The sequence below is a fragment of the Mugil cephalus genome, chromosome 12 (assembly GCF_022458985.1).
Source record: "Mugil cephalus isolate CIBA_MC_2020 chromosome 12, CIBA_Mcephalus_1.1, whole genome shotgun sequence".
Taxonomy (NCBI): domain Eukaryota; kingdom Metazoa; phylum Chordata; class Actinopteri; order Mugiliformes; family Mugilidae; genus Mugil; species Mugil cephalus.
In genome coordinates, this window is record NC_061781.1 from 2482984 (window position 1) to 2503055 (window position 20072).

The 20072-nt window shown below is 41.0% G+C and overlaps 1 protein-coding gene across 1 annotated transcript in view; it reads left to right on the forward strand.

Moving 5' to 3' along the window:
* LOC125017708 (SH3 domain-binding protein 4) overlaps positions 1-20072 on the forward strand; it is a 34657-nt gene that overhangs the window by 4334 nt on the left and 10251 nt on the right. The window contains exons 2-3 of the mRNA XM_047601155.1: positions 12109-12327; positions 12945-15307. Of these exons, the coding sequence (XP_047457111.1) occupies positions 12204-12327; positions 12945-15307 (2487 nt within the window). The 5' untranslated portion in view covers positions 12109-12203. The remainder of the gene's footprint in view (positions 1-12108; positions 12328-12944; positions 15308-20072) is intronic.

Genomic DNA, 20072 nt, shown 5'->3' on the forward strand with positions numbered 1-20072 from the left:
ACGTACACAGGATGGGTTCTGGTGCGTCACTCCTCCCTGCCGTTACAGCTTCAGTCTTATGGAACAAAGCAAAGGGAGTGAAGTGTGTATGTGTTGTGGCAGGGGGATAGGGGTGTGTTTGTCTGAGGGTGTGTGCATTGCCATTGTTTTCGGGTTCGTGACAAGACTGGCAACACTGAAAGCAGCCCAATGAATTTTCTGATAAAGACCCAGAATGACAGCTTAACATGATCCCCAACCTCCCCCCTTTGTCGTCAGAAGAAACCCCCCCCCCCACACACACACACACACCACCACTCCTCTTTCACTTGTATAATGGATGATTTCATTTGGAGCCCGGCATTCCTCACATTCCTCCTCACTTTATCCCTGCAGCCCCTCTCCACCTTGGTGTGTTTATGTTGTGAAGTAAAAGAATGAATGATGATTGCAGCTGCTGCTGCTGCTCTGACAAATAATCATGCAGAAGACATGTCTGGCTGCAGACGTGCAGTGTATCCACCATGAGTAAATATGTGCTTAAATAAATGGACCTGTTACTGGGAGAGCCTGGGGTGTTTGCAGCCCAAACGTTTTTTAACATGCACAGTTTGCTGCCTCTGGTCGTCTCTGGGGAGAGTCTGTCATTCAACAATCACCCACTGTGCCCTACAAAAACAGACTGAACTGAAAATACGTAGTCTGTGTCTTTGCAGGTTCATCTGAGGTCGTGCAGGTGGACCTGGGGCTGTACGGCCCTCGGACGAGAAGGAGTTTCCACAGAGAAAAGTCAAATTTGAATATTTTTCACAAGAAAGAGCAAATGAAGCAGGAAGTACGATTTGTTTTAGTCTCTGTGCAGACATGTCAGATGGTTGACATGAAATGAGTTGCACACAACTATTTATATATATATGTGTGTGTGTGTGTATATATATATATATATAGCCTTCTTTGTGGAATAGTTCCAGGAACAACTGAGTTTCTGGTACTAATTTAGGAACTAAAAAGTACCTTATCTTATCTCCCTTTCCATAGTCATCACATTCATGCAACTGTAAAGAGCAGGCAAATTAGGCGACAGTAACATTCACCTACCAGGAAGCAGGAATCATGTGGTTACTACTGTCTGGTGTTTAATGCTTGAACGATAGTGTGTAAATGTAATGGAGCCAGTACTGGTGGTTTATTTTTGGCTATAGGCAGCTAATGCTCAGTCTTATCTGCTCTCTCTTCTATATAGCCATGCTTCATTTACTTTGCTCTTTTTCGAATAGGTTGTTTCAATAATCTTTGTAATAAATGTCTTTTCTTCTGTCATAATATGGCTTCTCGATAAACGAAGCACAGTTGTAGGTGTACTTAGCAACATGTGAGCTTCTGGCCTTTTTGTCAGCTTTAGTAGAGCTAACTGTAGTCGCTTAGGTTTTATACTTCCTTAAAAAGCTATTGTCTGCAGAGTCTGTTGAGGTTCTGAGTCATATCGTTACCTATAATATTATATTGTTTTTCACACAGCAATTGGTCTGGGTAATAATCACACACACACACTCTAAAAACACCTTGCAGTGAGTTTGGGTATTGCTGTGTGCTGTGTTTGTTTACATTGAAAGCGCCCCAGAGAACAATATATACGTTTTCAGACTGAAATCTAACTGAAGTAAATGTTGTTTTAAACTGTCACTTATTTTTGAATCACTTCTTACGTATTCTGCACTGGTGCTCACTGCTGTATTTAGTTGCAGACTTTGGCTGCTTGTGGACTCAGTGTGATGTTACCGTTTCAAACTGTAGAAAAATCTTAACTATTTCCAAATCTCAGATGTGGTGTGTGATTACTTTGCAATTGGGTTCCTGTGATACTGCGAGATCGTGACTTGCAACAACCCATTCTGCCAAGCTTCAGCCTATGTATTTGTGGCCATATCACTGCGGTTCAAGCAATCAGTTAAAAAAATATATTTGTGTTTACCTTTATTTACATGTTGGTGTAACCATCCACCAACGTGTTTACTACATAGCATACAGTACATACATAGATACTTAGATAATACATAGATACTTATTTGCTATCCTTAGATGTGCCTTTCTGTGTTGAGCATATGATATGTTCCTTTGTCTTGTGCCTGGCTCTCATTGCAGTTACTCATATTTAAGGTTTGGTTTCCCTTGTTTTGGCCCAACATCAGTCAATGACTCTTGCTATAGTTCAACAGTGTGATTAGAGCAGTCATCTTTAAACTCCCAGCAGAGGCCCAGCCAGCGCTAAGGGCTCATACAGAGCCAGTAATTTGGATGCTTTTATTGCTGCGTTGTCATGTGTTTGACCTTGTACAGTTAATGGCTTCATTAATGCTGATCCACCGCACCTTCTTTTAATGTCAACGACAGCACAGGTAGGAAGGTGGTGCCTGATTTAAGACACAATATTTTGTTAAAGTTTTCAAAGTTCTGTCCTCCTTGCTTTGGCTCAGCATGTGTCAACGACTCTTGCTCTAGCCCATGATGATTCATACACCTGATTTCAGTGGTCAAGCTCTGACTGGCTTTTCAGCTGCTGTCACATAAGACTCCTCAAATACTTTCATAACTTCACACAACACTTTATCTGAAATTGACCGTTAAACTTCACAGATTTTTCTTTCAGGACCTCAACTTCAGCTTTTTTTTAGCGTTGAACTACAAAATGTTCCAGTATTTCAAAGGTTTCTACAGCACAAACAATATAAACGTGTCAAAAGAATCAAAGATGATTGTAATGCAGCGACTGTTTAGCTGCCGCCCTGATGTTAAACGTTTTGTAGGTGTAGTTGTGACCACCAAGCGTCACTCTCTCGATGCACAGTTGTGTGTACTCTGCAGCGTGGCTCAGCCTCGCAGCGGGACGTGATATACTGGAGCTTTGTTTCTGAGCACTCGAGGCCTCAGCAGTGTTGACTCAGTATGACACTGTTTGTATTCTTACACGTCTCGCTCTGCGCTGCTGCCTGAGAACACAGCATCTAGGTTTCTCTGAGTATGTCACAAGTTAAGCAGCTAATTCGAGCTCTTTGAGCCTGTTTAGCAGCCAGCATTCATCAGCTGCTGGAAACGAATGTGATGCAGCTCTGGGACCGGTGTAACTCTGTAACTTTCATTTTATCGTTACCATTTAGAAATCAGAAAACATCCTGATATTATGCTCTGAATGTCGCAGCGGTTCACCTTATATACAGTACATGCCTTTTGTTTTATTTTTTTAATCTTTGTTGTTGATTTTGAAGCATCCTTGAACAGATAAGAGCAACGTATCGAAGGCGGCACTTTGAAGGAAATGTAGCAGGCAGGGAGAGTCAGCAGAGATCTGGCTGCCTCTCATCACAAAGGCATTTCCTCCTCAGCCACTTCCTGCTAAGGAGCAGTCATCTTTAAACTCCCAGCAGAGGCCCAGCCAGCGCTAAGGGCTCATACAGAGCCAGTTATTTGGATGCTTTTATTGCTGCGTTGTCATGTGTTTGACCTTGTACAGTTAATGGCTACATTAATGCTGATCCACCGCGGCTCCGTTCAGATAAACACTGTGTACTCTGCTTTTAATGTCAACGACAGCACAAGTAGGAAGGCTGATTCTGATCTGTCTGATTTAAGACTCAACCTTTGATCCAAAGCAAGAATATCTAATAACGGGTGCAGAAAACAGGAAGGTAACATTTTTTAATGTTATCTGATACTTTATGTTACATTGAGATGCACGATACAGATGTTTCATCTGAATCTGGGAACACAAAACCATGTGTCTCTGTTTGTGTTTGGTGAAATCTTGTCATATGAGCTGGGTTCTTCCTGTTAAAAGGATGCTTTTCATGCCAGCGTTGGATCTACACTAGAGCGATGATGACTTCAACTTATTTTTTGCTCTATGGGTACTATGACCTAATCATAAGTATTTGCATCATCTGTTCCTGCATTTTATAGTCTGTCAATGTTAATCCAAACTTTGCTTTCAATAATGTCTCCAAGTGTCTGAATGACACTCCAACCGCAACTCAGCAGAAATGTTGCTGCCAGAACAGACCAAGTTCTTGTTTTTATTGCTTGAAGTGTAAACAAACCATTAGTTCATGCTCTTAACTTGAGGTTTCAGAATTAAGTGAAAAGTCTCTTGCATCCTTAACGTTAGATCATTAGCATTGAGCTATGCTTAACAGTGTCCAAATACTGAACGGCCAAACTCACATTTCTCACCAATTTACAATTGCTTTTTGTTGTTGTTGTTGTTGTTTTTTATAACTTAATTTACTGTTTTCATCAGTGTGTCTTCAACTGTCACCCAAGACAAATGGGGCAGATTCAGTCATGTGCTTTGTAGGGGCTTTTGGCTAAGAAGCGTCAGTGAATAGCCACATTACTTTAAGAATCATGAAGCTCACAATTGACACTTGTTAGCACTTTTTTGTTTTATTTGTCTCCATTATTGACTGAGCCTGTTCCAGGGAGGAGGTTTAAATTTAAAATATTCTTAAGGCAAATAGTTCACTGGTGGAAGTTTATCTTGTTGTAGATGAGCATGTTCAGGGTTTTTTGCTGACTAGGACTAAAAAGATCCAGTGCATATTGGCACAAAACAAGTTGTTTAAATAACGTTCACCTGTTGAAACACCTTTGAAGGATTAGTCGAAAATGGAAAGCCAAACATATAATTCACAACCCAGGCACATAGTGAGAAGGTATTACCTATAAACTATAAGAAACTGGGATTTCTTTGATGAAGGAAAGCAGCTGCTGTGCCCTATCAGCTGTTTAAAGACATTTTGTCTTTTCCCCATGAATCTAAAAAACCATGTGGCACCAGCCTTTTCCTCGGGGACATCCACCCCACAGGAAATGCACTGCTGAATAAAAGGAGTGGCACGGATGACAGCCTCGTGGAGAACTTCCTCTGCGGGGAGTGTGAAGGAAAGGCCAAGTGTCTTTTTTTTTTTTTTTTTTTTTTTAAAGCTGAGTTGTTCTCCCACAGCTGCTCTGGTGAATCCAAGGGTGGAAATCGCCTTATGGTGCCTCAGTAGGGTCAACTCACTCCGTTGCTGGAGCCCCGCTGATAGTGGCCACCCCACAGTCCAGACAGGAAACGAGAGCAGAGATTGGAGACTGGCAGACATGATTATGATTTTATAGCTTTGGTTTGCATTAGGAGAATCCTATTAGACTGGAGCAGGTAACACAGCAGGGCCTCCCTCTTCCTCCTCCTTTTCCTTCTCCTGCTGCAGACACTTTGAAGGACAGACAAGTCTGAGGCTGGCTGAGCTTTATCTGGTCTGACAGTGGATCTGTGCCATTAAACAGAGAAAGGCAGCAAACAAATGATCTCCTCACAGCTCGCAGTACACCGCACCACAGTTTATTGAACGATTTGCATCTGGAGCCTGTTAAATGTCCTGTGTAAATAATTTAGAGATTATTACTTCTTTCCCTGTAGATATGCCGTTTATGTGCTTGAATTTAAAGCTACAAGGCAAATAGTACTTAAAGGGATAATCAATCTTTTTGGACCATTAGTGGTGATGGAAATATGAAGAGCTGATAAGGTGGGGTTGACTCATGAGCAACCAAAGTCTAATTCCAAGTGAAAGTTTGTGCCAGATGTAATGAAATTCCTTCAAGATGTTCCTGAGACATCACACTCACAAGGAGGGGAAGTGGTCACAGTGACCTTGACCCTTGACACTAGAAACAGAAAGTCAGTTGCCACAAAAACACTTTTGCAGTTTAAACTAAATCACTTTTATTGGTTAACTTTAAAGCAGCAAGAAAGCAGATTAAAACAACTTCAGGTCTATCTTGTGTAAATTAAAGCACCAATGTTACATTGTCATTCTTGACGAATGTGAAGCACAAAACCTTCACACTACAAACTGAAACCAGGGCAACTGGACTCGCTGGGTTTTGTTTATACAAATAGCTTCTTCAATTTTAAAAGACTGGAAGGAAATCTGAGTTTAAATACAGATATCTGTGGGTGTTTTCCATCAGAAACTCGCCTCTCTACCTTAGAAATAAAAACCTTGGATGAGTCCTGTTTCCCTTGTTTGAGCTTGTTTCATCTGGATATACCATTCCCTGGATGACTGAGAACCTTCACAGATCTGTATCAGTGTAGTTTCCTTTTCCTTATCCTTTTCCTTTTCATCCTACTTAATGCAATTAACTGAAGTGTTTCAGGATTTATTACTAGTGTGGGGAAATACAGTAAACACAAACCTTTAAGCCTCATTCACATACATAGCCTCATTGTCCACTTGTATATTTCCCTCCTTAAATGTTTTCTAGCATAACAAGCAGATCACAAAAAGGTTGCTAGTGTATGGACAAAGTTATGAGCTTTAATACACTCTCTTTCTTCAGTGTGGTTGTAGAAACCAGATTTGTGGATGATGTTTCCTTGCGATAAACGTTTGGGGAACTCTCTATTGGTTTCATATGTCAGTCAACTGTATCAGTTCTTCCCATTGGTCGTTGCCTCAAAGATGAGATTATTTCAGCTTGGTACCCCCACACTCTTATCATTATTCTCCCTTCATGGCAACAACTCGCTGAATTTCATTAACTTTTCATTGTCTCTTGATGCCACGTTGCAAGTAGTCTCTTCTCATGTGTACAAATCTTTACACAAAATTGAACACAATAATAATTTCACACCGTGTGTTATTATATTCCTTGTATTTTACAAGCTATCCATTGTTGAAAATTGACACGGGAAGGTGTTTGGAGCATATGCCAAACTAGGAATTGGTTTTTCACTGCCACGTGAGCTCCAGGGGTCTTAATCTTAATATATCACAAAATAGGTTTGTGGCACTTCTGCGTCCTCCATGGTAATATGGTGTATTGGTGTTGTTAGTGAGAGAATTTCCCTAGACTATCCTATGAGCTGAGAAGGGTTTGGACTGCATATTGGACTCCACTGGTCCCTAAGCTTATGTGCCTGCCTTCAGTTATTTTCTGCAATGGGTATGATATTTAATTTACATCTACATGAGTGCCCTGAAAATTTTGTCCTGGCAACTGTCTTGCCTCTCACACACACACAAGGCTTGCAGTAAAGGGCTGGGTTCGTAAAGTTGGTGTTAAACATTAGAGCATATGAAGATGGTCAGTGGAACGGCTCCTCTTCCCTTGGTGTCTGGCTGCAGTATGAGTCATAAGCTCCACCTCCTCCGTGTTAGTGGATGGGACTAAACGCTAAAATAGATGTCAAATATTTGTATTTCAATGATTGTTTCTGTCATTTTAGGTGGTTAATATAATGCTGTTGCTTACTCAAATGCTAGTTTGTTATTTGAAGCAGTTTGTTTACTGCTCCCTAGATCATTACTGCCCCCCTACCCCACCACCCCATAAACAGGTCACGGTTTATGGGGTGGTGGGGTAGGGGGGCAACAGTGGTTAATCCAACATTTCTTTGTAACTGATGGAGGAGAGTGGACTGCAGTATTAATCAAATGAAAATGTGAGTGAGTCTGGAGGAAATGTGGGCGGGCCATCGATAACGTGGCTCTGCATGGCTCCACTCGCAGACTCTAGCTTCAGATTTGCGAGATGGCGGTGCTCTTATCCCTGGGTAAATGGTGTTAGTTTGGCCAATGCAAAGAATTGGGTGGTCGTCCCTATTATATACAGTCAATGGTATTAAATTAAGGTATCCAACTGTAGTAGTCTTAGTCATCCATTCATACTTGGAGCATAGTTGGATCTTTTTTCAGCATTTTTGAGCTCCACTGCTTTATTTCTCAAGCCTGCCAGATAAAATGACAGCCTTACAACTTACTTATTTTTATGCCATAAACATACAACGCGTATTCTGTTTCATTTGATGCCAGGTCTGCAGTGTAATGAATATTTTTTTTATTTGTAGGTTGAAGTGAGAGGCCAAGAGGGCCCTGCAAATTGCAGGATAATGGGGGTAATAGTCTCTTATCTGTGAGGGTTTATGGAGGATATGGCTGTCTGTCAGAAATTATCAAGCTACTGGTCATTGCATATAATCTTATATAACAGAAAAAACGAATCATACTAATAGTTGATGAGACTATCTACAGTTCTCTTGCATGTGTGTTTCTGAGCAAAGTACCAGCATGAGTGAATTTTCTTAGACACATGAACTTGCGTTAACTGTTAATTCCACACGTTATGAAAGACTGGGCTAACAGCCGAGCAGTTAAACTCTGCAGAAATATTATTATTGGAGCCTTGAGGGAGAGTTTTTGACACGCCCGCTACCAGAGAGGCTGGCTGATCCTCATTATTGCCTCTCCAAGCGCCTTATTACCAGGCAACATGTGGTGATTTGCATGACAGAGTTTTCTTGTTGTTGTGCTCTCTCAGATTTACGTGCCAGGAGAACCACACCCACCATTGTTCTTAGTTAAACGATGCAGGCTGGTCAGGCTGAGGTTTGGAGATCTGCTGCCGCTGTAGACCACCCAGAGTTTACATCTGACCTCACCTCACCCCTGCACATCCCCTGCCTCCCCCTGCTTCAAAGAGATGCAATCCAGACGTCACGCTGTCATGCAGAGCATGATAAAACATCAGGACTGCATTCGCAGTGGCAGAATCACTTGAGGGGTCAGATTAACAAGGATCATTGAATGTGATACTGCTGATCTGTGATCAAAGCAGCCAACGGTGGGTTATTTTTATCAAAATGTTTGTACAGCACATTATATAAAATCTAGTGGAGTTAGTTATTTGAGGTGAAACACACTAAATGAGATGGAGAGCATTACAATTGAATCAAGAAAGTAACGTTGTATTTATATAATAATGTGTTTGTTAGTTGCAATCCCAATTTACTGATATTTGCGAGTGTACGTCATTAAATGCAGACATATCCCCATCCTTCAGGAAACTGTTCATCCAGTTCCACGGCTTATTTACTTTGATGCTGACGCACAAAAAATCTGTTTTTAGTATATATATGACATATACTGGTTGTGCTCAGGTGTTTAACAAAAACTTTTTTTTTAGCTAATGGCTGAGTAATATACCTCTGCACATGAGTACAGACTTTCTTGTCTAACTTTAAAAATGTAACAACACATGCATGTCTAAGCCATGAAGCTTCTACCTCTGCACTTTGCTGCAATATTTCTCAGCTAGCGTAAGTGGATACAGATTCATCATACGCTGAGATCAGACAATAGGGTTTTGTTCTGCTCTGCCCTAATGAGGCTCGGGCACTTTGCATGTGGGTTTATAGAAAATCATATACTGTGAAGTAGCTGATGTTGCAGCTTTTGTATACCAAAATAATAATTCAGCTTCAGTGAATGGGCTGTTAACAGTTTTAAAAGCGTAACAGAATAAGTCCTCCGAATGCCTAAATGTCAACACAAGATAGGGGGGAAGTTGTACTGTGCATGCATGACTTCTTTTTTTGGAGCTGAAATCAAATGGTTATATACACAACATAAAGAGTGGGTGATAGTTCCAGCCTCAGTGCTTTTTTCTACCTCAGACAGTTTCTGTGTGAATGTTTTCTTTGCAGCGGCAGGAGCAACTTCACTAACTATAACTCCAGCGTCACATTTTTCTCTTTTTCGATGCCTGAAGTAAATAGTTCTTCTTGCATGATATGGTTAAATCAGTCTTATCATATTAACTTCACAAATATTTCCCCTGTAGATTTATTAAATATATTTTATAGCTGACCACTATGTGTTCAGTGAATGACGACATGAGATTCAGTTTGAACAATAACATCTGGCTGATGAGAAAGTCATCATTGATTCAGAAATAATTATCCAGGTGTTTTAAGTAGTTAGGCTAGACCATTATGAACAAAAATGTCAATAACCAATGACCAAAGCTGTTGGGTTTTATATGCTTAGGGTTATGATTAACTTGACCGTTAACCTGACCAACCAAGACTTGGCCTTAACATGAAGTTCAACATAATTTTGTGCTGTAAATTGAAAGATGGACCCAGATGGGACTAGAGATGCTCTGATCCACATGCTTGTTTCTCAAGTCTTTATACTGGCCCATATAATGTTGAAGAAATCTGACTTGTGATATACTCCAGAACTTGACACGCATCATTGATACAAGATATTTACTTCCCCTGGGACAGGGCGTAATAATTTGGATCATTTGTGCTTAACAACATGTGGCCATTTTTATTGTGTGTGGGTCCCATAGAAGAAGTTTGTGTCAATATGGTGCTCATAAGATCCACTAAAGTGAATTATATAATGTATGTTGTATCATCAGGCCTTTTGGATGTTTATGGTAAATTGTCTTGCTTTTATATAGCACTTTTCTACCTATTGGTACTCAAAGCACTTTTACAGTCACAGAAGTCAAACTCACACACGCACATCCACACACCAGAGCAACTGGGGGTTCAGTGTCTTGCTCAAGAAGACACTGAATATGGCACATTCCGAGAATCGAATCGGTAATCCTTCGGTTCGTGGACAACCCGCTCTACCTACTGAGCCACAGCCAATGTTTGGATGTTTCCCAAAACCACAAATCAGATTGTAAATTATAAATAGTTAGATGAAATTAGGAGTGTTGGAATTTGCTGTCAGAACTAAATGCCTGGCTGCTGTAGAAATGTGTCAGTACTAAACTGCCTTCAGTCTCTTACTCCCTGCGAACAGTGTCACCCATGAGCTCATGCTGTTATGAATTATGGATCGAAGTGAAAAGCCTGGTATCTCTCAAGCTGCTGTGTTCCACTGACCCACATCCACAGCTTTCATTTGTTGAGCCTTGTGTTAACATCGTCTGCAATGGTTTGAATATATATTTTGCAACTGTGAGGGACCCAAAGAGCATCGAAAACTTGACATGATCGATCTAACAGCCTACCAACACCAAGCAATCAGAACAGCAATCCAACATTTTGAATATTTTTTGCATCTTATGTCTCATGGCCATGATAATCTATCAGTTGACTTTTCAATGGTTGGTTTGACAGATCTAATGTTAATGAGTCCTAAGTGGATGGATGGATGGATGGATGGATGGATGGATTGAGGGACTAATTTAAGTCCTATTGATTTATTTTATATACAGGTCAAAAGTCTGGATTTAGCAGACAGTATTTGCACATTTCAGAGATGCAACATCCACATAGAGCAATGTAAATAACTATGTGCAATAATGGGACATGTGCAGTGTCCAACCTGACATGAATGTATGATTGATGTTGGATGAGAGCGTGTTGTATTTATTCAACTTTGTCTTACTTACTTTTATAGCTACATTTTTACTTTTTTCCCTACCTTTATAGCTCCTTTTTACTTTTTATGCTGTATTTTATAGTGTTTGTATGTAGTACTGGTGGGTCGAGCTTGACAATTTTGTTGTTTCAACAACAATGACAATAAAGTCATTCATTAATTAAATCAGAAAGGTCTATTTTGAGAAATCAGTTATTTTTAAGACTTTTAAGCCCTCAAGGTACCCTGTTGGAAACTTGAGATTTAGATGGAGAATTGCTTTGGTCCGTGCGTATGATTTATTGACTTCCAAGAAAATACACGGCATCACCAGTCTGAACCTAGCTGGTTAAGATCAGCCTTGAGAAGATGCTGATAATGATTCCCTTCATCTTGGCTTATTTCTGTGCATATTTCGAAAAACTCTACTTCACAGACTACTATTGATTTTCCACTCACTTTACCATTGTGCTAATCATCACAGTAATTATTAATCAGCGAAGGGTAAAATTGCCTGAATAAATAAGCTGATATCAGTGAAGATTAATCAGACATCTGTATTCATAAAAGCCATGCAGCCAGAAAAACTGTTGAATTTGCCATTCCATTTAATGATTTTCTAATTCTCCTGCAGGTCCAAATCTGTGGAGATTGTAACTCCCAAGGGGATGGCGGAGAAACAAAGTTATTCAGAAGACTTTAATCTGAATTTATGCTTATGTTTATAGTGGATGTGCGTGTAAACATTGGTGTTCAGGGGCTAGTTTATGTTGATTTGAAACACATTAAAAAAAGAAAAAGGCAAACTGGGTTGAAAATCCTGCTTACAGCATGAAGCATTTGAAAGTACATACATTTAATAAACAGTTTATGATGTTTCTCGAAAAAAGCTACATAAAATATTTTCCATGTCTTGCAGAGATCATGGGAGGCTGTTGACATCCAACCTTGCCACTTGCTAAAAGGACAGAGTAGCCTGAACACCTACTGGTGCACTTGGTGACAGGTCCAAAAATGGCCGCCCATCGAATCAGAGCCACCAACAACAACAATACTTCTCTCCCTCGCTGCAAGTCCGAGGGAACGCTCATTGATCTCAGCGATGGAGTGTCCGAGGCCAGCCTCACTGATGTCAAAGGTAAGCCACTCAAACCAAAATGCTTTCAACAGGAACGAAGAGACTGTAGTTACTAGAGGTCCCTGAAAACTTGTTTCCGCAATCGGCTTGTGGCAATCTGTACATTCAGTTTGTACATCTGTATTGTAGACGATGTACCCAAAAATGTAAAATAATAGTACAAGATATATGTAAACTACATGAATAATCATTCTACATGTGTTTTACCATGGATAATGTTGATTGAAGCAATTTCGCAGGAGGCTCTTGGCACATCTGCTAATGGGTTACATCTGGTTACAGAGATGAAACTGAACAATAAGCAGATTCTGCTTTGTGCAGTTTATCACTGCCAAAAACATGGAAGCATGAATTAGTGAGCAGCCTTTCTTTTCTGTGCTGAAACAGACTGAGTGGATGTCTATGCTCGACTTAGTTGAAGCATCTGGTTGTGATAACTCATTGCTGCACTGGATAGGTAAAGAAAGAGTTTATCCATGCAGATGACGTCCTTGTAAGCAGAAGTTGTATAAACATTGCATAAATAGACAGTAATGTACACCAACATAATGATTTGTTTCAGCTAGGAAGAAGGGATAATTATTTACATGGGACTGACACTGCTCTTTCTTTTCCAGTGCCTTCTCCCAGTGCCTTACGACTGGATGCGACTGCCTCCTTCGGCACTGCCCGGGAAGTTGTTGCAATCAAGGACTACTGCCCATCCAGCTTCACCACCTTGAAGTTCTCCAAAGGGGACCGCCTCTACGTCCTGGACTCTTCGGGAGGAGAATGGTGGTACGCCCACAACAACACAGAGATGGGTTACATCCCTGCAGCTTATGTGGAGCCCATCAACTACAGAGATTCGTCATTCAGTGACAGCGGGATGATTGACACTCTGGGAGACTGTAATGAGGAGGCAGCCAAAGAAATGGACCTTCTAGGAGAGTGGGCAGGAGTGATTCTGAAACCAACCACCTTCCAGAATGGAAATCCCTTTGCAACAAACCATACCTCTACAAATCCTTTCCTAAACGGGGGTCCTCAGAGCTCTCTTGATCAGAATAGTAATGAGAAATCAGTCGACCTCCTTCTATTTGATACACTCACTCCTTCAGTGCCCAACTCCACCAGCAGCACTTCTGACATTAATGGTTTTGGCAGTGGCATTTTTAATTTGAATCCTCTTAGTCCCTCAGTAGGGATGGGGCAAACGTTGCGCAGGGACAACCCTTTTTTTAGAAGCAAACGTTCCTACAGTCTGTCTGAACTTTCCATCCTGCAGGCCCAGTCCGATGCCCCTCAGACCTCTAGTAGTTTCTTTGGAGGTCTTAAAGCACCGGCACCAGAACAGTTCCAGAGCAGGGAGGATTTCCGGACAGCATGGCTCACCCACCGCAAGTTGGCCAGATCTTGCCATGATTTAGATTCACTGGGTCAAAACCCAGGCTGGGGCCAAACACAGCCAGTCGAGACAAATATTGTCTGTAGGTTGGACAGCTCAGGAGGTGCTGTCCAGCTCCCAGATACCAACATCAGCATCCACATACCTGAGGGCCACGTGGCCCCAGGGGACACACAACAGATCTCAATTAAAGCTCTGCTTGACCCACCATTGGAGCTCAACAATGACCGCTGCACCACTGTCAGCCCTGTGGTGGAGATTAAACTCAGCAACATGGAAACCAAAACCACCATTACCCTGGAGATGAAAGTGTCTGTTGTAGTAAAAATGGAGAGCAGGCAGACGACTGAAGTCTTGTGTGTCCGGAGTGATTGTAAAGAGGGTCCTTATTCTCCCATTCCTCAGGCATACATGTATGGGGACACAGTCCAGGTGTGCCTGGATAACCTTGAGCCATGTATGTACGTGTGTGTCGTGGCTCAGGCCCAGTCCATATCTCCGGACTCCACAGTTTGGGAGCATGTGGTCAAAAAAATCACTTTAGGAGTGTATGGCCCCAAACACATTCACCCGTCCTTCAAGACAGTCGTGGCTATGTTTGGCCACGAATGTGCCCCAAAGACACTATTGGTAAGTGAGGTTGGCAAGCAGGCACAGTCTGCACCACCAGTTGTGCTGCAGCTCTGGGGTAAACACCAGTTTGTCCTGTCTAGACCTCAGGATCTGCGTGTTGGAGTTTACTCCAACATGGCCAACTATGAGGTAAAAGCCAGTGATCAGGCCAGAGTGGTTCGGGGCTTCCAGGTTAAATTGGGCAAAGTCAGCAGGCTCGTCTACATCATTGCATCACGCAACACAGATGATGTTTCAGATTTCACGTTAAGAATCCAGGTCAAAGACGACCAAGATTGTATACTGGCTCAGTTTTGCGTTCAGACACCAACACCACCACCCAAAACAGGCCAAAAGACATCTGTGCAACGGCGATTCCTGAAGAAGAAGGAAGTGGGCAAGATAGTCTTGTCTCCTCTGGCCATTGCCACCAAATACCCCGTTTTCCAAGACAGGAGAATAAACAACCTGAAATTTGGGAAATTGATCAAAACTGTCATCAGACAAACAAAAAACCAGTACTTGCTCGAGTATAAAAAGGGTGACTTTGTAGCTCTCTTGAGTGAGGAGAAGATCAAGCTGAAAGGCCAGTTGTGGACAAAAGAGTGGTACATTGGATATTACCAGGGTAGAATGGGACTTGTTCACGCTAAGAATGTGCTCGTGGTTGGCAAGGTTAAGCCCATCTACTTTAGCGGGCCCGACCTTACAACTTCACTGTTGCTGGAGCAGATCCTGAAGCCCTGCAAGTTCCTCACGTACATCTATGCCTCTGTAAGAACTATTCTAATGGAAAACATCGGCAACTGGCGGGCGTTTGCGGATGCTCTTGGATACGTCAACTTGCCTCTGACGCACTTCTGCCGCGCAGAGCTGGACAGCGAGCCGGAGAGGGTGGCATCTGTGCTGGAGAGGCTGAAGGAGGACTGCAACAATGCAGAGAGCAAAGAGAGAAAGTCCTTCCAGAAAGAACTCCTGACAGTAAGTTACAGCCTTGGCATCCTCCTCTGTTGCAGTGACTTAGCATTTTCTCCAGGCCATTGATTTCAAATCCTCCTAATCCTTGCTTTCCTGTTTTAACTTTTGATTCTCAGTTTGTTTGGTCCTTTGTGTGTCCAAATAAACAACCATATGTTTCTGTTTGTATCCGCCTGGGTGGATATTTCTGTCTCATAGCACAATTGTGTCTTTTCCGTGTTATCCTCCCACAGCTGTTTCAGGCTTTAGGTTTTAGGCTGTGGTCCATTCTGCTTATTCTACCAGGAGTGCAGTCGATAACTGCTGTGTAGGCATCAAGGGCTAATCGGGACCTGAGGAGCTGTGGAGAGCAAAGTGCTTTGTCCAAATATGTGTCTGTTGCTTGATTTACAGAGTGTGCAGTGTGAATACAGTATGCTGATCCTATAAATCCAATTGATTACTCAGGCTACTCCAATAATTTTTTATCTTTATGGATGTATGAATCAGAACAGAGGCAGAAAAAAACAAGCAGTGAAACAGCTCAATGAAGTAGATGGATAAGCTTGTATTCATTTCAGGAATGTTACCACCAGCAGCTTACCAGTATCCTTATTTCTCTGGTATTTGTCTGGTTTCAGACATGTTTGACATTAGCTGGAATTTCACTCGTGCCTTTTACCCTGAAGCAAACAGATGTGTCCACAGCAGATGAAGATGTCTGCCCATGGCTTTTTTCTTTTCAGTGCACTCAGCCTTTCTGAGAATGCTGAGCTGTTTTCACTGTAAATGTGCAAACCAGCTCTCTCTGGTGCTCGGTTGTGCATCTTCTGTCTTCTTCTGCTGTGGATTTTCAGCATTAGGCAGCAAGTTTCGTCTTGAGATGCTTAAACGCAACAAGCACTCCCCTCATATCCACAGTATGTTTTAGGCCTATAAGTCTTTGCATTGTAAAACTTAGCATTTTGATTTTTATGATTTTATTTTATGTATTCCGTGCTATGTTTGAAATACTGCACTTTTTAGAGAGCAATGTCCCTGTCTGCCTTTAACCACTGTTTCTCCACTTTGTATCTGCGCCTGTATATTATCCTCCTGGCAGCCTCTGTCAGAGGTCACCAACGTACTACAGCTGAAGTAACACAAGGCAGAAACACTGTAATTTACAGAAGGTTGTAAACACCAGTTAGAGCCTTTTATAGACAGAGAAACGACAGTATGGAAAAGAACATAATAAAAGGTGGTGACTGAAAATATGCCGTAGGCCTGTTTTTATGTTATTTCTGTCTGAATTACACCTAAACTTCTGGTTATTGTGGGGACAATCAAATCATGCAGCGATCCAGCAAATTTGAAATCATGAAGGCTTTCTGTTTAACCAACACGAATATGCTGTTTGTGCCATGTGCAAACATCTTCATGTTTGTCCTCTGAAAAGTGGATTTTGTTTCATGTGTGGGCTTCATAATTAGCTGAATCTTCCTCTCTAGAAAATAAAGCATTTCTGTCAAAGAGGACAATCCGATGATTTAGCAGTATCTCACTGGACATGGACAGAAGTCTATTTTTAGAAGAAAGAGAACCAAATCAAAAGCTCTGTGGCAGCACCAAAGAGCCGCCTTTATGTTTGAATGTCTGAACCCATTCTGGTCGGGTTTGATTGTTCGTGGCGAGAGGAAACATTAGCTCTGTGTGCGCACACATGCAGTAAACTGTATATCCTAAGTATAGATTTTTTTGTCTGTCCTCCCTCTTCTCTATTTAGCCACTTCTCAGGCCAGTAAGTTCTGTCTGTACATTCATTTTGAAACAGGATAGACACCAACTCAGAAGTTTATTGGGTTACAATAGCTACAACCTGTACAACAGTAGTGGATTAAAAGCTTCCTTTATGAAAGTTTTGATGTTCAGTGTTTTGTTGGTGAATACATATAACATATATGTGTGTATTTTAAGTACTTCCATTGATTGAACAATGAGCTGGAACTTTCCCTGAGTCCAAGGTTATCCTCATTCATATCAGAGAAGGTTAAACTACCAAGGATTCAGGATTTTGTTTGAAAATTATTCAAACTACAGATACATTATTCACATGTAATGTAAACACAGCACATTCCTACTCCTTAGACAATAACTGAGATTAATTTTGATAATTAGCTGACTTATTTTGTCATTTCTCCTTTCCACTAACAGTTGTTAACGTTTAATTCGCACACATAAAACTGATTAAATGTAGCCACTCTTCAGAGATGGCAAGAATTATTCCATTCATTTATTGACCAAAAGTCAATCTGCAACAGTGATGATGGTCTTCACTTTTAAATGCTAGCGATTAAACAATTACTATATAAGACAGAGTAATCAGTGCTTTACCAATGCATGCAAACAATGCTTTATTGGTTGCAGCTAATTCTGTTGGACAGAAATCTGGCTCAGGGTGTAGTAGTATTTGGATATTAATCAACCCAAGGACGTCTTCTTCTTTCCCCTACTGACAGGACTCTTAATAGCTTAACGTCAGATGTTTTTTGGGGCATGATGGTTAATCTTTAATTGTTGAGCAAAAGCTCCAACAGAGGCAGCTGTGACTCAGGAGGCAGAGCAGGTTGTCCAGGTCTCACAGCGTGGCGTTATCTCAGCCGTTAAGCATTAACAGTTCAGGAAAACCAGCGTCCTAAAAATACAGATTTGACAAGATTATCAGGATATGATGTCACATCTTAAGGTTTTCAGTTCAGAGCGTAGTTGAAAAATATTGAAAGATGATGTGTCAATATCTTGTTTGCAGAATGACTTACAGCACTGCTTACAGTCTACCACCGGTCATGGCTTTTGATTCTTGTTTCTTGAGGTTTGTCTGCAGCAGCAGGCAGGAACAGGCCTGAGCTCTCAGTGGGAAGCTTAGGAACGCTTGTTGACATTCATCATCATGTGTGATTGTGCCAACTACCTGATGGGTCGCTGGCTTCCACAGTAATTGTGCAAAAAACAACTGTGAAAAGTTGAACAGAAGAGTAGAGTGGTGCAGGCTGGTTGTAAGAGGCTCAGTAAATACAGTATTTCTGCTTTCAATGAGGCATTGACAGATGTATCCAGGTAATAATAGCTGTGACTGGAGCTTCTGTCATATCTTTAACAGTGTGGACCTGCAGAACAGTCAGATGTGTGTTGGTTTTGTTGTTGTTGTCAGCGGATGAGGGAAAGGATCCAGGTTGTGTCTGTTGGATCTCAGTCCTGCAGATGTTTCCTGTCTCATTGTTCAGAAACTAAACAGGAGTTGAAGCTGTGGACCCACAGGCGCCTGCAGGCCTCTTTAACCTCATTCTCCTTCCAGAATCTTCCTTGACCCAGAGCCCCCTCTGCACAGGCAACCAATCACAGACTCCACTGTCCGAACTGTCACGTTGAGTATGGCAGGTGGATTCTTTTACAGATCACATGATGGTTTCTGTTTGTTGTCAGTGTGCAGCTGCACTGAAGGCAGATGCATTAACTTTAATTAGTATTTATTATTAGTCAGAAACTTTTAAAACAAATCAATGAATACTTTTTATTACGCTGTATTGGAAAACATATCAGAACTAAATTTTATGTGGTGTAAAAGCTGCACAGAAACATCAATATCAATGCAGGACAAGTCTCTCATCAACCACTTTCAATACAACATTTCATTTCAACATTTCAGTTAATAATAAAAACAAGTTGGACTTGCAGTTTCAGTAATGGACAGTTTAAATTATGCAATTTATTTAACAGATGTACAAAACTCTGGATCAGTCAACTGCTTCAAAATCTGAATTGGTGTGTAATTAGAAACAAATAGTAGTGAGGCTTTTCTACTCATTAAAATTTAATTTATTAAACAGACTCAATTTCACTAATTCCAGGAGGAATTAAACTAAATAAAATGCACAAAATAGGCACTAATAAGGCACTTTGATGCACATGCTGTAGGAGTGTGCTGGAAAAATAATCCATTTTATAAACCAGAGAACTCTTTATAAGTTTTAGTATTGTGTCTTAAGATGAGCAGTGACACACTTGAGCAGTTCTAAATGCATGTTCCGAATGCATTCCATAGTCCTGATGTGAACATGATCTGTTGCAAGACTTCCTGATCTTCTTGTAGCTGTAGATGGTTCTTTTTGGCTGACTGGATGTTTGGATTCACCGTCCCGCAGCAGAATGAATGTTGGTCATTATGATAGCTGCATTTCCATTGTAGTTGCAAAATCAAAGCGATATTTCTGAAATTTTGATAAATTACTATTGGGCTTTGTATGTGCTTCCATTGCAAGGTGTTTTGTGAATTAGCTGTAACTCTCGGAATGTCTCGTCTTGAGACTTCATTTTAAGGACGATGGACTTCAAATGAACCGAACATGCATCTACTCCAGTGCCATACCTTGTGAGGCAATAAAAATGTTTTAGCGTTGTTTGAGAGGTTTTTCGAAATGTAGGCACTTCCGGTACCAGTTTTTTCAATTCTAAAGTTTTGAATGCATGCTCTAAACATTCATATTAAAATACTGAGACAAACTGTCATGAAGCCATTTGTCACTATTCCTAAAGTGTAATTTCATGTCCGTTTCAGGTTTGCTAGAATGTTTATATTGACTTTTGAGTATAACATTGTTTTTTAAAAGTGTTATGTTGGATTTTCTGCTGGACTGTTGGTCACTTCTGTAGAAAGAAATATATGAATGTGTGTGTCTTGATTGTGCCTTTGGTAAAGGGTATATTTGAATAAATGACAGCATTGACTCCCATTCAGTTCTATTTAAGAAGT